The sequence below is a fragment of the Oreochromis niloticus genome, linkage group LG3 (genome assembly GCF_001858045.2).
Source record: "Oreochromis niloticus isolate F11D_XX linkage group LG3, O_niloticus_UMD_NMBU, whole genome shotgun sequence".
NCBI lineage: Eukaryota > Metazoa > Chordata > Actinopteri > Cichliformes > Cichlidae > Oreochromis > Oreochromis niloticus.
In genome coordinates this window covers 66,955,682-66,978,495 of record NC_031967.2, presented here as the reverse complement: position 1 = coordinate 66,978,495, position 22,814 = coordinate 66,955,682, and the positions used below count along the sequence as shown (strand labels likewise).

Below are 22,814 nucleotides of genomic sequence, written 5' to 3'. Positions count from 1 at the left end.
TATCTATCTATCTATCTATCTGCTGCCCTCAGGGAGAAGGTACAGGTCCATACAGGCCAGAACGTCCAGATTGGCCAACAGCCTGTATCCACAGGCTGTGAGGCTCCTGAACTCTGCCCCCCCCACCCCCCCCCCCCCCCCCCCTCTCTGCCCCCCCTCTCACGGACAATAACCATATCCAACTTATTAATAGCAGTGAACTGGTCTGAAAAATAGACAATTATCATATCTCACAGTACAATAATTGAACGGGTTGCACTGTTGCACTTTGTCATATTTCTCAGGTCTTTGTCTGAATGTCCCATGAACATTACCTGTCATATTCTCATGTTTTTGCTAAGGATCGTCTCATTGCACTGAAGTCACACTGGGTTAAATAGTCACACTTGGGTCTAAGGGGAATTTAGTATTTATTATTATCTGTTGTAGAAGCTCCAAACACAATTTCATTGTTCTTGACAATGACAATAAATACTTGAATTGAATTGAATTGAATCTATCTATCTATCTATCTATCTATCTATCTATCTATCTATCTATCTATCTATCTATCTATCTATCTATCTATCTATCTATCTATCTATCTATCGCTGTCTCTCTCTCTCTCTCTCTCTCTCTATATATATATATATATATAGATATATATACACATATATCTATGTCTATATTTATAAAAATTAACAGGTTTTCAGTTGCAAATATAAATATTTTTTAAAAAAAAGTTTAAGTCACTCCTCTTTGTCCTGTGTACTGTTTGTTTATATATGTGTTTTTCTTACTGGTGTTACAACCAAATTTCCCCTTGTGGGACAATTATATATAAATGCAAATGTATTTCTTTTTTTTTCAGTTAGAACAATATTTACAAATTGAACAAAGGAGGACATCCTCCAAAGATCATTGTTGCAAAAGCCCTGATAGAGAATTAAGCAGTTCAAAAACTTTACCATTCACTTAGGAAACTTAATGTAGGAAACATAAATTATTCTTCTAATGCTTAATTTTGAAAGTCAGGTTCCTACACTTTCAAAGGAAGAGTTAAGGAGTGGTCAGAGAGAGGAGACCACTCCCCCAATAACAATTATTTATAACCTGAACAGAAACTAAACAGAAATTCATTTTTATCTGACCATCACACAATGCAGATCCTTGTGCTGATACTTGGGATTGTGCTGCTCCATGGAGGCAAGTTTTTCTAAAGTTTTCTGTTCTTTAACATTTTTAAGAAAGTTCTGTAATATTCAATAAAACGTTTTCTTTTCTAATACTTCCACAACATGTTTTAGTACAATTCAGTAAAGGTTTGTCTATGTTCTACAGATGATTGTACTAATTATTGCACTGTTAGCCCTTCATTTTTTAAACGGTTCATTTTAGCGAATGTTTTAGAATTTGTCCATGCATTAGAAGCAAGAAACATTATAGTTATTTTTATCTTTGTTTTATCAGCCTGTGCTTTAAAATGTTACGAATGCATACCGGGACCATCTGGAAGCTGCACTGACACAATAAAAGAATGTCCTTTCAACACTCAGTGTGCATCAGCCAGAACGACTTCATATGCAGGTATGATTTTTTATAGTTTTTATTTTATTCTTCTTTTATACTGGTTTAGTATTCAATGGTTCCTCTTGCAGGTGGTTCAAAAGTGGATGACTATAAAGGGAAAGATTGTGTTACACCTGAGGACTGTGTTCAGGCCTCAATCAACTTTGGAGATTCCCAATTTGCATCGATCACCAAGTGTTGCACCACTGATCTTTGCAACCATCAAGATGCCCCTGGTAATTTCTATCATGTTTCTTGGTATTTTGAAACTTAATTTCTTGTAGTTGAATCTTTTGTTTCATGAGCAAAATGTGTTAAAATTGAAAAAATGTTAATATTATTTTTCTTTCTATTAAATATATTGAAAAAGTTTTGAAGTGAGTCAAAACTTATTTTCTTAATCATTGTATCTGCTTGAATAGATGAGAGCAAAATAATCAATCTTTTAAAATCTTGTGAATGAAAAATCTCAAACAATGAACATATTGATTATCTTGTTGTCATTTTTTTAAGCTGGTGTTTTTGGCATTTAGCTAAGGCAGGGAAACATATATTTCTAAATTATTTCTATATTTAACAGAGTACAGCTTCTCTCCAAATGGGAAAAAGTGCTTCTATTGTGATGGAACCGATTGCACAAAAACTCTAAAATGCAACAAAAATGAGGACTACTGCGTCTCATTAGCAGGTAACAGGCCGTCAGCATTTAGTGTGTACATGTTTATTCTTTTCTGCTTTGACGAATTATTCCTTTCTTTCATTTCTTCAGTGACTGAAGGAGGGCAAAATGTGACCCGAAAGGGCTGCGCCTCCAAGCTGGTTTGCTCAAGCACACAATCTGCAAAGATCACAGTCACTGGACCAGAAATCAGCTGCTGCCAGGGTAACTTCTGCAACAGTGCCAGCAGTACAACTGTTAGCCTTCTGCTCTTTGTCACACCAGTGATCTCTCTGGTCCTGTTCACTTAGCTGATGGAAACAACAACATCACAGCCCAGCTTTTCTTATGATTGTCACAATGTTTCCTCCCATTTCACCAGAGCTTAAAAAAATAACGACATTTTTGTAACTAAACATAATTTATGGTTTGTGGAGAAAATAAATGAATAAATGAAATAAATGAATACATTTTTAAAATCCTCTAAGTACCTCTTAAAAAAATAACTACATTTCTGTAACTAAACATAATGTTTGGTTTGTGGAGAAAATACATAAATAAATGAATACATTTCTTAAAATCCACTACTTGGACCTTGTGGTCTTTCTGCCGACACTATAATCCACTATCTAAGGAGTACCCTTCCCACTCCAACCTTCACTTGTCAGCATCTTATAGGTCTCTCTGACCACGCTCCTGTGGTCCTGAACATTCAACCCATGAGACATAATGAGCCCTCCATGTCTTGGAAGATGAGCACACTGTCTCTTTTGGATGAGAAATTCATACATTTCATAACTGAGCAAACAATATTATTTTTAGAAATAAATGATAAAGAGGAGATAGACCTGAGAACTTTATGGGATAGTTATAGGGCTTACATGAGAGGAATGATTATTTCATACACAAGTCATAAAAGAAAACAACGATTAACAAGGCAGTTAGAGATCAAGAATAATAAAAAAAAGCTGGAGAAACAATATTATGTACCAAAATCAGATGAAACATTAAGTGAGCTTAATATTGCCAGGACATCCTTGCGTAATCTGATAATGCGAAAGGCTGAAAGAGATTTCCTTTTGCCAGACAACGGCTTTTGAATCAGCTAATAAGCCTAACCGCTTTCTGGCTCGTCTTGCAAGGAATACTCCATCAAGTTCTTTTATTACAGCTATTGTGGATGTGAATGGTGACAGGCAAGTAGAAAAATATCAGATTAATGAGTGCTTTACAGAATTCTATATAAACTTATACCAGTCTGAGATGGACATAACAAGGCTTAACTCAAGTTTCTTCCAAACGACCTAGTATTCCCTCAGCTCTCTGAAGATCAGGTTAGCCTGCTGGAGTCACCCATAACATTGATGGAGGTGGATAAGCTATATCTGCACTTGTCACGGTTCTTGGTCATTTTGAATCTGCTTTTTCGATTTCTTGTATTTTGGGTCCTTCTTCCCTGCCTGCCTGCACCCAGCCATGACAGCACTCCAGTCAGGGAAGTGTCCCATTAGAATTTTTTAGGTAATGAAAGTGAAGTTAAATAGTTTCTTATCAAGAGTTTTTAATAAAGAATTTGAAGAGTCGAAACTTCCAGAATCTATGTACCAGGCTAATATAAAATTAATAGCTAAAAAAGATACAAATCCGGAGTCATGCTCATCTTACAAGCCTATTCACCTCCTTGGTGTTGACAAGCAAGAACTGTTGCAGTGTCTTAGCTGACAAGAATTGCACCTGGTGGGGTTTTCTGCTGCTGTAGCCTTTGTGCTCAATATCTGCGGTCAAATGACTCAAAAAGAACTAAACATATGAGATAGATATTAGTCTCTTAACATGCTTATGCCTTAATCCAACTTTCAGCATTTGTTGGTGCTATCAAATCAGATCATCCCCATAAAAACTTTATTTAAAGTAATTATCTTGTTAAATATGTGTTCAAACCTTTGTTTATAAAACTGAACCACAAAATGTACAGTTCACTGGCTGATTGGTTCTAATAGCAATATCTTTAAAATGTATTAGATTAACCCTTGTGCGGCCTGGACCCCCCCCCCCCCCTTTTTTTGGGGGGGTGCGGGTGGATGGAGGTCAGGCGGACCCCCGGCTATAGCGGGTCTTGTCACAGCGTCGGACAAAGGCACCTAATCGGCTGTAACCTTTGATCGGGTAAGTTACGATGGCAAACCTTGGGGTCTAGAGGGACCCCCAAGCGCCATGGCAACAACTCTCAACTTCACATCATCATCGTCTCCTTCTCGAGAGTGTTCGCGTAAACCGGCCTCAGTGAGGACCTCGGACTCTCCGTTCCTCCTCGACCTCCTTCCTCCTTCTCCCCCGTTCTCCTTAGCCGGATGGCCCCGGGTTACACGTAAACCGACCTAAGTGGGGACCTCGGGTGCTCCGTGGGTACTCTGTGACCCCTTAGTGATCATGATGGAGTATTTCGCCACCCCAACCGACATTCGTAAGTTACGTTGGCAAATACTGGGGTCTGGAGGGACCCCGAACCACCAGAGCAAACATCTCTCAACTTCAGATCATCATCATTGTCATCATCGTCTCCTTCCTCCTTCTCCTCGGTCCTTCTAACCTGCGCTTGCAAACGCTCAGCTTTAGAGAGGGCAGTCTTCACGTAAACCGGCCTAAGTGAGGACCTCGGACTCTCCCTGCCTCCTAGTCATCCTTCCTCCTTCTGCTCCGTTCTCCTGCCTCTTGCAGGTGAGCGCTTCGCTGGGTGGTCCCCGGGTTTCGCGTAAACATGCCTAAGTGGGGACCTCGGGCGCTCTGTGTTCCGTGGGTACTCTGTGACCCCTTAGTAATGGCGATGGGGTATTTTGCAACCCCAATGTACATTTGCAAGTTACGATGGCAAACACTGGGGTCTGGAGGGACCCTGAACGGCCAGAGGAAACAACTCAACTCAATCTCAACTTCACACCATCATTATCATCATCATCATCTCCTTCTTGGCAATGTTCGCGTAAACCAGTCATAGTGAGGACCTTGGACTCTCCCTGACTCCTAGTCCTCCTACCTCCTTCTGCTCCGTTCTCCTGCTCCTCGCAGGCGAAGGCTTAGCTGAATGGGCCCCAGATTACGTGTAAACCGGCCTAAGTGAGGACCACGGGTCCTCTGTGTTCCGTGGGTAGTCTGTGACCCCTTAGGAATCGCGTTGGGGTATTTCGCCACCCCAATCCACATTCGTAAGTTACGATGGCAAACACTGGGGTCTGGAGGGACCCCGAACCGCTGGAGGAAGCAACTCTCAACTTCACATCATCATCATCATCATCATCTCCTTCTTGGCAGTGTTCGCGTAAACCGGCATAAGTGAGGACCTCGGACTCTCCCTGCCTCCCAGTCCTCCTTCTGCTCCGTTCTCCTGCTCCTTGCAAGTGAGCGCTTAGGCAGATGGGCCCCAGGTTACATGGAAACCGGCCTTCATGAGGACCAAGGGTGCTCTCTGCTCCATGGGTACACTGTGACCCCTTTGTAATCGCGATGGGGTATTTCGCAACCCCAACACACATTCGTAAGTTACGATGGCAACCACTGGAGGATCCGCTGGAGGAAACAACTATCAACTTCACATCATCATTATCATCATCATCATCATCATCATCATCAATGTCACCTTCTCGACAGTGTTCGCGTAAACCGGCCTCATTGAGGAGTTCGGACTCTCCCTGCCTCCCTGTCCTCCTTCCTCCTTCTGCTCTGTTCTCCTGCTCCTAGCAGGTGAGCGCTTAGGCGGATGGGCCCGGGTTACGCGTAAATGGGCCTAATCGAGGACCTCGGGCTCTCCGTTGCTCCCTGTCTTCCTTGCTCCTTCTCCCTCGTTCTCCTGCGCCTCGCTAGTGAAAGAGCAGCTGCTTGGCCTGCCTATTATGTGAACTCCGCCCTCCAGTTGGACTTTAGACACTCCTTGCCTCCTCCTCATCCTTGCTCCCTCTACATCATTCTCAAGCACCTCGCTAGCATACGCTTAGCTCTGCGGAGGGCAGCCCTCCGTTTGGGCCTCGGACCCTCGCTCTCACGGGCCCTGCTGGCGAGCCCTTAGCTTTGGGGAGGGCAGGTTTCACGAACACCACCGTCTGTGAGGAACGAATTCCCCCCCCCTCCCACACACACACACAGGAGGCAGTGAGGAGGAGAAGGAGGTTGTTGCTACGCCTGCGTCGCGAAACCAGGGCTCATTGTGCGTGCGCCCGGAGCAGCTATGGGGAAACACATGGGACAACCAACCAGTTTGGGGCCATGGTTTATTCAACGTGTATTTTCAGTTTGGTTTAACCCTTTAAAGCCGGTCGGAGCGGGCACGCTCCGTTTTGCGTAACTATTTTTAAATCCCTGTAGCACTGCAACCACGTAAGCTAGCGCAATAATTTTTTTTGCATATGAAACCGGAGGAGTTGTACTTACATCTTATGCCATCAGCTTGTCCTAGGTCACAGTTTCCTTCCACATATAGCTTTGCAAAAACTGCATAAAAAGCGCTTGCAGCAACAAAAACATAATATTCCAGAAACACGCTTTGCCGATCCGATCAGCTGTTCGTAACACTTCCTACGTCCATCAGCGTGAACTCTCGCATGTCCGCCATGACCTGCCCAAAACCGGAAGTGACGTCATTTTGCGGAAATGTAGTTTTTTACCACCAGGCCCTCATCAGCCTATACTGGTGTTTTTAAAAGTTATGTTTGACTTTATGACTTTCTGTGTCGTTTCTGGGATGCTTAGGACTTATATTGCACTGCTGGAAATACTTTATTTTGATGCATATCCTGCTTTTTTGCAAATTTGCAAATAATATTTATTTTTGTTTTTCCTGCAGTATATGTAAATTGGTGTATTTCAAAAATAAAACTATGAAGACACTTAAAATAAATTTCCTGTGTAGTTTGTGCAACTTTTTTGTATTTACAGTTTTGAGGGATAAGCCTCTTAAATTTCTCTAAGTAGAAATATATGTTAAAAAACACAAAAACGATTTTCAAATTTTTTGTAGTTTATTGCACTTTTTTGCAATTTATGTACTTACTATGCACTTAATGCACACATATTATTAAAATTTGTGCTATAATGGTTTTATTGATGTATATCATAGCTCTGGCGGACTTGGTTCTATGGTAGGTCTTAAAGGGTTAACTTGCTAATCTGATCTGAAAGACTTTCCTTGAATGTGCCTTAATTTCACCTCTTTTTTCTTTCTCCTTTTCTTAGCTTACTGAAGATGTTGGCGACCAAAGGCCAGATCCAGGCATGTGTGAGTTAAACTGAGGTGTTATCTCCCCTGACGCACCCCCCTATTGCACAAAGCACAAGGCTCGCGTGCAGAGTGAAGCGGAAAAAAAAGTGCAAGAGAGAGGGTGAGAGAAAAAAAAGAAAAAAACCCACGGCTCGCGATAAGAAGCCGGCTCGCGTCGTTCACTTCAAAGATCCGGCTCCTCGAGCCATTTCGTTCGCGAACGACCCATCACTATACTACACAGCAAATGTTGGCATACGACTTGACACATGTAGAATTTATTTCATATTATACTAATGACAAAATATACTAATACAGTGGGATGCAAAAGTTTGGGCAACCTTGTTAATAGCCATTATTTTCCTGTATAAATTGTTGGTTGTTACAATAAAAAATGTCAGTTAAATATATCGTATAGGAGACACACACAGTGATATTGTAGTTGGTGTCTAGGTGGGCGATTCTGGTACCGACGCGGGACAGCAGGTCCTCAAACTGGGCAAGTGAAAGACAGTGATATCGCTGTCATCGCCGTCATCCAGGCGCAGCTCCTGGAGCAAGTGGTGAAACTCACCAAACTGCTCATGCCAGGGCCGTGCAGAGACGTTTAAAGGGGCGGGTGCTCAAAGTTAAAAAGCGGCACATTGAATGAGGCTGAATAACAACAATGCACATTCATCAAGAATCTAATATGGGCAACAAGGCAAAGCAAACGTAGCCTATGTTTTACCTGATGGGTACAATTTTGCTGTTGAGGGGTTTCTGCTGCTCCTGCTGCTGATAGTGCTGGAGGGCAGGGCTGTGCTGATCTGAGACTGTAGACATTCAAAAGTCCACAGGAAAGATGGTAGCTGATTAAACAAGTATCATGAGATAATAACAAAATGCAAAGATTGCACTTGAAACCATAAGGCAACAAAACACTGTGAGAAATAATTTAGGCTCTGCCTGTGAATCACTTCTCGCTTCTCTTCTTCCTTCCATCCCATCATTTCATATATCACTCTCCACTTGCTGTCCATCTAAGAACAAGGCACAACTTGCTATTGCAATAAACTATAATCTAATTATCCACACCTAACAACTCCTGCACTTAATCAATAATACAATGATTACAGAAAAATGTTATAGCACTGCCTTTAGTAGCCTTACACAGCTCCTACTGTTTCCTCCTCATGTCCTTACCAGGCATGTCTGGACAATGTTATATCATGAGTAATATTTTTTTTTAATCGATCTAAATAAAACACACAGATGCACTCACACAGTGACATTTCAGACCTACTTCAGAATACTGTTTATACTATGGGCATCACGGTGCTGATCCAGAATCCTTACATTATTATTTATTACTAGAGCTACAATAATAAAGCAATGAGGAGGTGGAAGTAATAAATATGAAATAATGTCATTATGATGATCTCATTTGTTTCACTCTGTGAAGGCAGAAAGCTTATTGCATTTTTTAACTGTAGAGATACAATAATTTTACTGCTGTAAGATCCAAATTTTGTCTTATTTAAAATATAAATCTAATATAATCTGCTTCTTAATGTATGTTCTTTAAAATACAGCGTGTTTTTTAATATATTATAATTATAAGAATGCATTATTATGTGGACATGCATATTAGATCGTTTTTTAGTGAAATATAATCCCTCCAGAAAGGCAGGAAAAGCCCTGTAACTTACTTTAAAACTAAATATGTTCCTTAAAACGGTGGACAGAGCTACAGACCCATGACAGCCTTACTCAGTCAGCCAGCAGCTATGACCAGCACTACATGTGCAGTTAATAAAAGGCCAGGTAATGTTTGTCGCGCTGTTGCACACACAGCACGCTCGTTTGTTTCAGTTCGTCCGTTGCCACAAGACAACTTACCAACGTGTACGTAACAAGCCAATACTCCTGTGTGCTATAGACTACAGTGTACGCTGTACACCTACTTACTGGTTTTGTCGCATCAGTCTGTGTCTCTGAGTTAATTTGTGTTTCTCCTATAGCTCCGGACTGCAAAAAATGCGCGTGCTCGTTGTGAGTTTGTTCCCGGCTCGTAACCCGCGCGTTCTGCCGTCAAGGGCGATCATTGGTTAAATGTGATCATTTAACAGACAGGACTCCACACGCCCACACACATAAAAAATAAATAGATAAATACATTTTTTTCTAAGTTGCCTCCACAAAAGGGCACTTTGGGCACTCATCAGAAAAGGGGCGGGTGCTCAAGCCCCTCTAGCCCCCACCCTCTGCACGTGCCTGGCTCACACCTCTGGAGGACCGGACCCAGGTACGGTGAGGACATCCTTAACGCCTCTGCTCTGCTCTCCACAGTAAATAGAGAAGGAAGACTCTCTCTTCAAGCGCAAGCTCGACAGCTGCCATCTAGCAAAGATACCGTCTGGCACAACTTCCTCCCACATTCCTCCCACATTTCCGGTTCACGCGCGTCAAAATATGCAATTTTGAGGCGCGATTGGATTTCTGTTGGACACGTGTCGAGGTGTGAATGTGCACGTGTCAAATTAGGGGCGTTTGGGGGGTTTTCGTTTGCGCCTATCGCGTTCGGTGTGAACACACCGTTAGTGTGCAGGAAGAAGAGAACTTTTCTTCTTGTTAAAGTCATGTCACAGCAGTCTACTTTCGGGTACTGTTTAGAATACCAGAATAGGGAGGATGCGTAGGTTTAAGTTTTTTAGATTGATACATATAATAATAATAATATTAATAATAATAATAATACATTTTATTTGAGGGCGCCTTACAAAAAACACAATTAATAAAAGGAACAGTATTCATAAAATACATAAAATAAGTTAAAATTACAAAACAGCGTGACAACAGATAAAATCAGCATTAAAGCGAATAAGCCAGTTTAAACAGATGTGTTTTGAGCTGTGTCTTAAATACGGAGAGGGAGTCAATATTTCTTAGTGCAGGAGGAAGAGAGTTCCAGAGCCGGGGAGCAGAGCGACTGAAAGCTCTGTTCCCCATAGTAATAAGGTGTGAGGACGGAACAGTAAGATGAATAGCAGATGATGATCTGAGAGGGCGGGAAACAATGGTGATATGGAGCAGGTCACACAAATATGAAGGAGCAGATTTATGGATACACTTGTATGTAAGAAGTAAGATTTTAAAATTTATCCTGGCTTCTATGGGCAACCAGTGAAGCTGCTGAAGAAGTGGGGTAATATGAGCACTTAACGGAGTACGGGTTATGACCCGAGCTGCAGAATTATGAAGAAGTTGGAGTTTATGAAGGGACCTTTTAGGGAGACCAAACAGGAGGGAATTACAGTAATCAATACGGGATGTAATAAGACTATGGACAAGAATGGCAGCAGAATGGGGAGTAAGGAAGGGACGGAGTCGGTTAAAATAACGTAAATAGAAGTAAGCAGAGAGGGTCTGAACTTTAAGACTAGCAGGAAGTAAACCTTTTAGAAAGTGCCATCTTGACTCCGCCTTCACTATTCAAACTTTATGTTAGTCCCTTCTATCCCCTAGACTAGTCAGGGGACATAACACCTCAGTTTAACTCACAATCTTGTCTTAAAGCAACTTTATACTATCAATGAATACATTAAGTAGTAAATGCCATATTCAGACCTACCCATCAATCCACAAATGTATTCACATTCCACAGAACTTCAGTTTATCATTGCCTACATTAAACAACAAATACAAATTACAAATTGTTTCAACAGAGGTACTATCAAAACCTGACAGGAAGGTTAATTGAAAAGATAAAAATAAATACCATCAATGTGCCAGGTGTCATTTGACCAGGATTCAGATGGGGAATTTTCTTCTTTCCAGGAGATCTCCTCTGAAGACCACTTGCACTCAGATCCCTCATTATTTTAGCAACATTGTCTCTACAGAAACAATAGATTTTACTCTGAGCTCAACAGTAAAACAAACGAATACTTGATTATATTAACCCTTTAAACGGGATATCCTCCCCCTTGCCCCCTAGCCCCTTGAGGTGCTAAAGGCTTAAGACTGTGCAGATTAACATGAAGAGGTGCTGGGATTGCTACTTGGTCCAAAAATTATCACTTTTGTTTCGTTTTCATTAAAATTTAGAAAGTTAGAGGCTATCCAGGATTTAACTTCACTGAGACACTGAAGTAAGGGGTCTTTTTGAGCATGACAGCTTCTCTTCAGTTAAATATAGATCTGAGTGTCATTGGCGTATGAATAGAAACAAATGTGTTGTTTTCCAAAAATTAGACCTATAGGTAGGACATAAACAGAGAATAGAATTGGCCTAATATAGATCCCTGGGGAATATCACAAGTAAGGGGAGCTGAGGAAGAGATAAAGTCTCTAAAGCTCACAGAGAAAGTCTTGTCACCGAGATATGACCTGAAGCACTCTAACAGAATGTCCTTGATGCCATAATGCTCCAATCGTTAGATAAAGATGCTGTGATCAGCAGTATCAAAGGCAGCTGTCATATCCGAAAAGAAAAGCACAGCTGAGTCTCCTGAGTCAGTGGCTAATAAACATCATTAAGAACTTTTAAAAGTGCAGATTCAACTTTTGGAGATTTACTTTCCTGGGTGATTGAGAATGCATCAAGACATCAAGCTATTGTGATGTGGACATTTATGTGCTCTTTATGCAGAGGAGTTTTTTTGTTTTCTCTTCTCATGCTGTCCCCCCATAGGAGTCCGTTTCGCTGCAGGGCGACAAATAAAGGCTTTTTTGTGTTATGTCCAAGGAAACTTTGTAAGTTGGAACAGTATTGATTTAATTTGTCGATCAGGTGTGTTACGGTCATAACTCTGGTGTATTCTGTGAGCTAAACTAGTTATAACTTCAGTGACATGTTAGTGGTTTAACAGGAGAATACCACATATTTTTCAGAATGTTGAATAATTTCAGTGTGTAGTTGTTTATAATTGCTGAATTTATAATATAAATGTTTTAATGTGTCCCTGAGCAGTGAGAAGCTGTTGGAACAGATGAGGTGTTGTGGACGTTACACTCTCAATGCAACATTAAAAAATGTTTTCATTATTTTTCCTTTTGAATCTACAGTTTTTATGAATGTGTTCATATTTGATTGACCTCCATTAAAATAAGTAATATTTGTCTGTGAACCAGAATGATGTAAGAAATAATAATTTAATATTAAATACACACAAATTTAGCGTTGGTCAACACCCACAAAAAAGCTTGATTTATATAGCAAATAAAAGTTGGTCTAATAACAACGAAATGTGAAGTAATAATTCAGTAGCTCTGCTCTGCTGATAGCAAAGACTGATGTGTTTTAAAACTTTTTATTTATTTGTGCAACTGAGTCATGTCAGTTTGTTGGTTGTGGTTTTTTATCATCCATCAGGGGGCGCTGCAGCTCCCTCAGCATCCTCAGCCCTTTACTATGAAATCAACAGTGTTTGGCCTTTATGTGCAGAGACTGATTCAAAGTGTTTACTGACTGTAAACAGTTTATTTTCTGTTGTTGTTTTACTGCAAGCACAGAGGAACAAAGTGACCTTGTGACGTTGCTTCTATTGGTCACACTTTGCTCCTCGTCTCTTCTCTCCTGCTGAGTTTCATCACATTTGTCCTGCTGACGTGTTTCAGTGGAGGAATAATAAACTGGAAAAGAAGCAAAAATTTTCATTATCAGTATCTGGTTAATATCCAATTAATCATTTAGTCCGTGATGAATTTACTTTTACTGAAGCTCATATGATGATATGCACTGACACACCCAGAGTCCAGCTGTACCAACAACAAACACTGTCAGCTGAACCAGTCTGACCAGGATATACAAAACTGTGGCTTTTCTGAAATGTGACACTCTTTATGTGACTCACTTCACCACAACCACAAAACAGTTTTTACAGATTCCTTCAGATCTTTATGGAGGAAATGTCAACATTCAGAATACTTGGAAACAGAGTTTAACAAAGATTTTTAGTCCTGAAAATGTCATGTATGTATTAGAGATGGCACTCTAATACATCACATAAAAAAAGTGGTATAAAAAAGATACCACTTTTTTATGTCCGATACCAACACCGATATCATAAATTTGGATATCTGCCGATACCGATATGAATCCGATATAGTGTGTTTTGTAATCAATGAAACTGTTTTTTAATATCTTGCTGCATTTTATATGAGATCATACTGAAGTTTAAATAAACAACAACACTAAAGCTATTCTGTTCTGTTATAAAAATACACTGCACCCAAAATATTTCATAGTTCAGCAACACTGATCAATCTAATAAACTTAAACCTACTCCATCCTCCCTATTCTGGTATTTTAAAAAGTACTTAGCAGAAATATTAAGCAACCTAACTAATAGGGTTGCAAACTCCCAGCAAAAAAATAGGGAACCACCCCCCACCCTCCACCTCATGATGCTTAATCGACGTAATCAACTTTAATTTCATGCAATGTGAAAAAAATGCACAGAAATAAATTCTTTTTCAAGAATAATTAAATAGATTCAACATCTTTCTTCTACAGAATTGCAGACTGCACAGATGGTATCTTCCCAAAGGAAAAAGTAATATAGCTTACTAGGGTATATTAGACTTAACAGTTACTATATACAGTAATGGACTTCTATATATTTTACATCAGATTAAAACTTTGGGTGTAAGATTCAGATAATTATTTATTAAAAGCTAGACATTTTAAATGAGAATAAGAAAGAAAAGTATGTCTTTGTGCCCCCTTTTCCATGTTAATGCACTATTGGCCCCCCTGGCTAAACTTTGCTAGATCCGCCCCTGCACAGTTACCAGCCGTCAGCTGCGTAGAAAAGGATCCTGGTGTAGAAAGTAATATTAGATAAATTCTAACAACAGCTTATCAAGGTTAAACATGCTGCTGTTGTTCAGCCGCTGGTTTCCTCTTTCTGGTGCAAAGTGGGCCAAAAACAAAGAAGAGAGACGGACTGGCGACAGAATAGCCGATCAGCTGATCATTAAGCAGTTTCATGAAGTAGCGGCAGGAGAGGGAGAGAGAAGAGGCAGACGCTCCATATATCGGTTGTTAAGCTTAACGTAGGTACGCTTTACAAATATTCAGAGATGAACTTACACACTTGCTTTACTTCTCTCTGGGATAACTTCCTCGGAGATGAAATGCTGGTTTGCTAGCGAGGCTACAAATACACACAGCCGCTCTATCACGTGATGCATACTGCTCCGACGTGCTACGGTTATGAGCCGAGTTACGCCGTGTCGCAAGTTTTGTGAGGTGTTTTTTTTTTATATTTAATGTATCGGATTACATTTATTATTTCTCGCCGATATCCGATCCAGTAATTTACGTCAGTATCGGACCGATACCGATGCGTAATATCGGATCGGTCCATCTCTAGTATGTATATCCTGAACTATAATTATGAGGGCATAAAATGATACAATGAGACATATTTTAACCAACACTGCTGTTTAGTGCAAGGGTATGTAATTCCCAATATATATGTAGTATTTAAAAACCTTTAATAAATGATTGTACAAATATCCTCAGCTGATTGTGAAGTGGTCAGGTGGGAGGTGCTGTCACAGATTTTCTGTCTGTGAGAACTTATTTACACAAACTTTGTACAGATGAAAGTAACAACACTGTTAGATTCAACACTGTTGAGTAAAAGAGAAAGTAGTTACATTTGACTGCTCCTGGTCACATGATGACCCCACAGCAGTTAGTGCCCCTTATTCTGATTTACAGAGTTTTACACCTGCTGCCCTTCCTGACAGTCCTAAAGTGATTTGTGTCTCCAGCCGGAATCAAACCTGCAACCTTGACATCAGTCAGTATACTCTGAAAGTACAACAGCAGTATAGTTTAGAATAATTCCTTTGATGTTTTCTGTAATGTGTGTGTTTAATATTAACTGGTTTTCTTTTATTTGTCTTCTTTTATTAGTGTCTATATTTGTTGGATACAAAGACACCTTTGACTTTTATTATTATCATTTTGTCATGAGACCCTTCATTCATCATTTATCTGAACTCTACACACACAGAAAGTCTACAAAGTCTACACATCCACCTGTGCCAGAGAATTAACTTCCTGTTGCTGTCACCTCTCTGCTGATTTAGGTGTGTTTGTGGTATTTGTTTGTCAAATACACGCTCAGATCCAGTCAGCTGAGTCAGTCTGGGAATGCAATGAAGTCAAACTGGTCTAAGGTGTCGTATTAAACAGCTGACAAGGAAATACAGGTTAGATTGTTCACTGGGGCTGTTTAGTGCAGCCAGAGACCAAATCACTATCGTCAAAGTTTCCTTTCTTTTTTCTATTTGCTCTCAGTGGATAATTTTTCCATCCTGATGATCAGAAGAGTGTTCGAGGGTTTCAGAGATCCTTCAGAACAACAGTAAGTGTTTAAAATTACGTCTTTCAGTCTTTTAGCTAATCTGACAGGTTGACTGAAGTCTGTGAGCTTCAGTGGATTAACAGATTGTTCATGTTAATCCATCTGAACCAGGATTAAAGCTTCACTTTACTGGTTACAGATGAATGTCATGTGGAGTTAGTGTGAAGCATCTGATTTACTGTTGGCTGGTTTCATCTGTGAAAACACATCATATGAAATTATTTCAATGTGTTTTAATTCAAAGCTGTCAGACTTTATCTGACACAATATAAAGAAGAAAATCAACTCAATGACAAACAGGAAATGTAGTGAGGGCACTATTTGTGTTGGAGATTCTGACATGATCCCTGATTTAGCTCCTGGGATTTTGAGTTGCCGTGGAGATTTCTCTTTGTCTTTTCTGTTTGGTTTCTGTTTTTGATTTTTATTTGGCTCAGTTTTAATTGCTTTATTGTTCTAATAGTGGGATGCATTTCTGACAATACTGAATGTTTGTTCCTTTGTAGATTTCATAGGACTGAGTTTCAGGTTTTCTGCTCCATGTTTGGGTTCCAGTTTAACTTTATTGTTGCTGTTTTTATGATGACTTTCTGCTTTCTGTTTTGTTGGTCTTTTGTATCTTTTAGGATTTTATTTGGGCTTTTGGAATTTATACGATTTGTTTGGGGGGAATAATTTACTTTGTTTTCTTGTGTGTTTTAGTGTTAATATAACTACTTTTTGGATTATTCCTTTTTTAAAAATTTGAGATGCACCAAATCATACAAAAGACTCAACATTACGTCTGAGATTTGTTTTTAAATGTTTACTGTTTTGATTTTTAATGTATTTTTTACTTTTGTATTTGTTGTTTGGTTGAGGTGTAAAACAGACTATATGGAAAGCTGCTGCTCACCATTTAAAGAAATGCTCATTTGCTGCTGTTTGGAAATTTTAACAATAACCTGCAACACACCCAGTGAGCTTGATTTGAAGTGGGTTTAATAAACACATTGCAATGTGGAGAAAATGTTCAGGTCAAACACCAAACAGTTTTCTGAGGAAAGACACCGCCCATGAACAATTTTATACCTTCCCAAACACTGTCAAACAAAGAGCATTCCACAGCACATCATTTATCTCTATACCTTCAGTCCAACTCATCCTTGACTCCCCCCCAATCCAAGGAAAGTTATGACCTCCTGTCACCTCCCTACAAGCAGGAAGCCTGTAGACCTTCAACTTTATAACAGGGCCCCCACCTAAACATCCACATCCCTCAATAAGCAAAAGGAGTCTCACCATCTATTTAATGTCTCCCTCTTTAATGGTCTCACTGTGTGTGTAGAGCACAAGGCCCCTCTGTAGTCAACATGCATACAACTAAGTGAGAAAGTGAAATTACTATAACTAATGTGATATGATTAAATATGTGATTAATACACGAGAAAAGAAATCTGCCACCACACTGCAGAGCTTACTCCACTCTCCAGGTTTTGGTCATAGGTAAGAACATTTTCCCAGGATAGTTTTCAAAATTTGAAGTACTTCTTGTCAAGCTGATTTGGGTTCAAGGGGTCACTTTTCTCATATGTGTCTATTTTCTTTCTGCAGCCCCTGTTTGATACACCCATGTGACTGATGTTGATTTGTCACATGAGGCTATGATGTGAATCTCTAGCTAATGTTAAGTCAGATCATCTTTGGGCTGCAGTTTGTTGCTTTCCTCCCAGCTGATGCTGCCAAAACATTTATAGACCTGTCTGCATTTCTGTCATTCCTGTCACGTGTTCGTGCTGCAAAAGTCAATGAAGTTAAAGTTGCAGTAATTCAGCATCTATCGAGCTCTACTGTAGAGTGACTTTAGTTTTGTTTTTTCAGTGATGGGTCTGATCCTATGACAACTGGGATAGGCTCCGCCTGCGACCCTGATAAGGACCGGCTGAAGAGAATGGATGGATGGAAGTGACAGGTAATTTCAAAGTAAATGTTTTAAACATCTCAACAAATATCAGAAAACACTGTTTCTCATCCATCAGGGATGGACTGTTTCTCATGGAGAGAAACTCAGTGAGAACAGATGTAAGAAAGAGAACAGGACAGATTAAAGATTATTCTTCTCTAAACTAAGGACTGCTTAGGCATTGCTGTTTAATAAACTAGTGCTATGTTACTTTTCATTACTTTTTCAATATATTCAAATTTTAAAAATGGACCAAGCTATCAGATAACCAAACTCTCAGTGAAAGCTAGCCTAGTCTTAGCTCAGCTTTCATATCTGAGTGTTTGGATTTTATCGAATTTTATCTGCAGTTCACTGAGATATCAAAGTTTCTCTGTGACTTTCAGAAGTTAATCCCCAGTTCCCCATCATCAGATCAGTGAATAAAAACCCAATAATACGAATCTCTGGAACCCAAATCAACCTGACACGACTGCGTCAAATAGCAGTTTTTCTGCAATTTTCTCCTGAACGGCAGGCGTCACCACTTAGATAAAAACTCTGCATCAGCTCTTTTATTCCAGTAGAAAAAGTCAAGACAGGAAGTAGAACTCAGTTTTTTGTTTTTGCCTTTTGTTTCTTTTCATTTCTTTCTCGTCTCGAGCTGTTGCAGCCTCTCCATGATTATAATATATTACAAAATATAAATATAATTGAAAACTATCCAAAAAACCCAGAAATGTTCCTACACTCTGTCTCCAAGCAACGGATGTGACGTCCAGTAGTGTTTGGGTAGAAGTGTTAGCTATCTAGTCTGCGGAAATGTCTCGCCGAACATCTTTTTTGTTTTTCTCCACTTTGCTGTTTGTCGATCTCTTCGTGTTTGTCTCTGCAGGTGAGATTTAACTATGAGAACCCAAAATCAGTTTCACTCTGACATAAAAACTAAGATGGAGCGTGAATTATTTTTATGTAACCTGGTAACGAGTCACAGTACGAAATTCAGCTTTCAAATATCACCTGAGAAAATCCCCAATAATCCTGAATTCACCATCCAAGATGGCAGCAGTGCCTGTAAACATTAGTAAAAGCTTCAAATTTAAACTCTTGTTACGCTAATTTAACCTCAGAGGTCTGATGGAGGTCGTACTGTGACGTCACTCCTGAGCTAACTTCCTTCCAGTACGAGTCAGAAAAGAAAAGAAAACACTATTTATGTTGCTTCTAGCTAAGTGGAGTCCATGGATGTGGATGGACACCAAAGACCTGTTACATGCTGGAGATCTCACTGATTTGTTATTGTGTTATTCGGTTTTCTATCTTTAACTAGCCGTACAGCACGATGCTAACACAATAGCACAAAAGTGAAAGTACAGATTACACGTTTTAGGTTTGATACTGTTTGTGTGCACTGCCTCATTTTGTATTTCTATTTGAAAGTAATTCTGACTAAGAAGCAGAAATTGCTGACTTCCCATTTCGGATGGAAGAAGCTACTGATCTGCACTGCTGCTGTTTGTGAATTGTTAAATACGCTGCACTCTGAGAACTTGGTCTTGTACTGCAGAGTTCAACATATCGAGGGTGTCTTTAAGTTCTCTAGATTCATGTACCCAAATACTGTTGATTAGATAGACAAGTAGCATTTTCCTTGTGTGGTCATGAAACAGTCGCCCAAAACTACTCAGGGATGCACTTACATGTTCACATGAACCAGATGTGTTGGCAACATCAAAACAGTCACAGTGATTAACAGCAGCTGATTGTGCAAAGGAAGGATGAACTATACAAGGTTATAAAAAATATGAAGAGGTTATACATAAAATCTGCTGTAGATAATCAGCAGATGTAGAGGAAAGGCTCTGTACTGTAGTTCAGTGTAAAACGTGCTGTATAAATGTGTGCATGTTTTGGTCAGTGAGACTGGAGAAGAGCTGTTAATAAAATGGATCCTATTTAAAGGAATCAAGAAAAGCTCACAAACATTTATTGTGTGAGTTTTAATTCCACAGTTTTATCAGTAAGACACATGAATATGATGGATTATAGTTGAGGCTGGTCTGCTACCTGGATGCTTCTCTGTTCAAAGTTATTCAAGGAGTCAGAATAAGATGTTGGACGTCTATTGACCCTAAAGGACACCATCCGCTCAAAAATAGCAACAGTTGTGTCTAAGAATTTATATTGATTATAGGATTATTGATGATATTTGCTGGACGATTGCTCAGTCAGTAAGTGGTTATTTCATAGCTGTTTAACTACACATCTGTAGTACAGAAAACCCCAAATTAACCCTGAAGTTACCGGAGCATGAGGACATCTAGATTCTTTGTACTGAACATGCCTCGTTTGTCAGTGTCGTCTGTGTCTCTCCAGAGTCTTACAAATGAACCACAACTCAAGTTCTTGTGTGTGGTTGCACAAATGTGCATGTGATTAATATCCTTCAGTGTTTAATCACGACAGCTCTGCTCAGCAGGTGGTGGCATCACCTCTGAATAGAGGCAGCTGCTGCAGCAAAGCAGTGGCATCTGAAGCTGCCACTGCTTTGCTGCTTTTATGCTTCAGTGCAGTAATATGAAGGCAGACGGACGGCTCATCTACCTGCACAGTGTTTGATGCTGATGGAGGCAGTGTATGTGGTACAACCGGTCTGTGGGCAAATCTTCCTTGTGCTGTTTGTTGGTCTTCAGCCAACCACAGAGAAGAGTCAAGTTATAACACACAAAGAGCTGAAGTGAAAACATTGAGTGTCCACTGCAGCCACTCTGTGCTTTTCATGCAGTGTTTCTTTTAACAACGATGATTTTTTTTGATCTTCTGTTCCTGATGAACTCCCAGCAGCTCCAATACTTGTGCTTACCCTTAATCAGCCAATCAGTATTGACCCAACCCAAAGGTCATCCTCGTCCATTGATGTGCAGTTGGGATCTTAAAGCATGTTTGCATTTGCTGTCCAAACAGAAACACGTACCCAGACAGGAACATTGTGTCTGAGCCCAAACACTGAAATACAGAAATATGATCAGACTGTAGCTTAAAGTTTCTGCTTCACCAGTAACATGAGATCTCAATTAGCTCCTTATTTATTGTAGGTAGGTAACAAAGTGAAACACCTTTCTATTATAACAACTTTTAAAGCAGTGCCAGTGAAAAATGAGGTTCGACACAAGTGACCTTCACTCTCATTGCCTGGTGTAGAAGTGAATGGTTGTATTTTGACCTTTAACCTCTCTGCTCTGTGTTGTTTCCTCTTTCAGAGAACAAAACCATGACAGCTGAACCTGGACAGAACATCACTTTGACATGTCGAGCTCCAAACAACAACAACATTGTTGTTCTAGAGTGGAGCAGAGCTGACCTGGTAGAGAAATATGTGCTTTTGTTACGGGATGAGCTGTTTGATCTAGAAAACCAGCATCCATCTTTTAGGAACCGGGTGGAGCTGCAGGACAGACAGATGAAGGATGGAGACGTGTCTTTGATTCTGAAGGATGTGACGATTAATGATACTGGAACATACGAGTGTCGTGTTGTCCAGAGAGGAACTAAACACAGGAAGAGAGCTGTTTTGAAAAATGACCCCATCAGCATCGTCACCTTGAAAGTTGATCCTCCAGGTGAGTGAGTAGAGTTGAGTGTGTGTGTGATCAGAGGTGAAGCTGCTTCCTGGTTGTTGATGTTTGTTTCTAAAGATGTTGTTGATGAGACTTTGTAGAAAGCAGCTGGTCTGAGTGATGTGATCAGAGTGCAGTAGATAATGTCTGACAGCAGTTTGAAGAGGAAATGGATTCTGTTCTGTTCTTCACTCATCACCTACCTGACAGCTGACACCTCACACCTGTTTCTCACCTGCAGGTCAGACAGGAGGAGACACAGAGGATGGAGGGAAGAATGGATCTGTTGGACTGAAAGTCGATCTGTCAGTTCCTGCTGTGCTTCTTGTTGCTGCTGTTGTTGGTTTTTTGATCTACAGAAAACATAAACAACAGCAGAGTCAGGATTCATACCAGCCTCCTGTTGAACTTCAGCCTGTTTGAAATGTCAGCTTAACAGTGATTCTTGTGCTTTGTTTTCAGTCGTGTCACTGAAAATGTGGAAAGACAGAAATCAGTAATATTAAACATTTAGCAGGTACCTGTCAGACACGTCCAGATTTTGCATTTAATTTACATTTTTCATCAGAAAAGAGGAGAAAGTTGTTTGGAATATAAACAGTATTTGTCTGATATGACTCAGGATCCTTTGATCACATGTTGCTGGTATTTGACTCGTTTTAAATATATTATTATATATTATATTAAAATGAAACCAAAGGGAAAAAAAACATTTCTATGTAGCTGCAGAGTCCAACATTTCCTCCCTTTGACCTGAAACGATTCAGCTTTTTTGAACTTTACCTTCCATGAAGGAGACTCTTCAGTCTGTTACTGTCCAGTTGTTACTTTCATTTATATATTTTCCTGACAAAGATCCACATGTGTTAGTACTTAATGTGTATGTTTTTTTCATTCCAACATTTCCTGTGGCTGTGCTTTTTTTGTTCTGTTTTCAATCAGAAGCTCTGACTTCCTGAAACTGTTGATGCAGATTTTGTCACCTTGAATTGATCCAAAATAAATACAACCATGTGTGAACTGTTTCTGCTTCTCATAATTACAGACCTGACTCTCAGAGGTAGTGGATAATATATCAGAATCATTGGACAATTGGTCAAATACATTATTCTGTATTCTATTACATTGATAAAACTGCCTTTTTTTGATCAACTACCTGTACAGTGCAGGCTAACCTGGAGGTTAGCAGCTCACAATATGACCTCACATTTCAACTAGTTCTAAAAAGGAGTCCGGCTACCTTCACCAGACACAACATAGACACTGTAGTCCTGATGCTCACTCAAGGGTGATTCTGTTCATCTGGACATTTTCAGTAGGAGAAACGTTTCATCACTCATCCAAGTGACTTCTTCAGTCTGAGCTGAGTCAGAAATCAGGAAGAGGGTTTATTGCCAAATCTTACATATTGTAGGATTAAAGAAATTATTTTAAGGTTACTGTTCATAACCATCAT

The 22,814-nt window shown here is 39.9% G+C and overlaps 2 protein-coding genes across 5 annotated transcripts in view; both read left to right on the top strand.

Moving 5' to 3' along the window:
* LOC109199417 (programmed cell death 1 ligand 1) overlaps nucleotides 1–22,378 on the top strand; it is a 198,748-nt gene extending 176,370 nt beyond the window's left edge. Inside the window, exons 1-4 of one of the 4 annotated variants that reach the window (XM_025905332.1) lie at nucleotides 15,602–15,820; nucleotides 17,681–17,771; nucleotides 21,002–21,361; nucleotides 21,600–22,378. In XM_025905332.1, the coding sequence (XP_025761117.1) occupies nucleotides 17,759–17,771; nucleotides 21,002–21,361; nucleotides 21,600–21,781 (555 nt within the window). In that variant the 5' untranslated portion in view covers nucleotides 15,602–15,820; nucleotides 17,681–17,758 and the 3' untranslated portion in view covers nucleotides 21,782–22,378. Of the gene's footprint in view, nucleotides 1–15,601; nucleotides 15,821–17,680; nucleotides 17,772–18,492; nucleotides 18,637–21,001; nucleotides 21,362–21,599 lie in introns of those variants that run through there. The other 3 variants (XM_025905333.1, XM_025905330.1, XM_025905331.1) reach the window with 3 other exon arrangements.
* On the top strand, nucleotides 1,116–2,753 carry LOC102078197 (urokinase plasminogen activator surface receptor-like). The gene is made up of 5 exons (XM_005464429.4): nucleotides 1,116–1,185; nucleotides 1,450–1,566; nucleotides 1,638–1,784; nucleotides 2,129–2,236; nucleotides 2,318–2,753. The coding sequence occupies exons 1-5, from the start codon at nucleotides 1,140–1,142 to the stop codon at nucleotides 2,515–2,517; spliced, it is 618 nt and encodes a 205-aa protein (XP_005464486.1). The 5' UTR covers nucleotides 1,116–1,139; the 3' UTR covers nucleotides 2,518–2,753.
* Nucleotides 22,379–22,814: the final 436 nt, after the last annotated feature.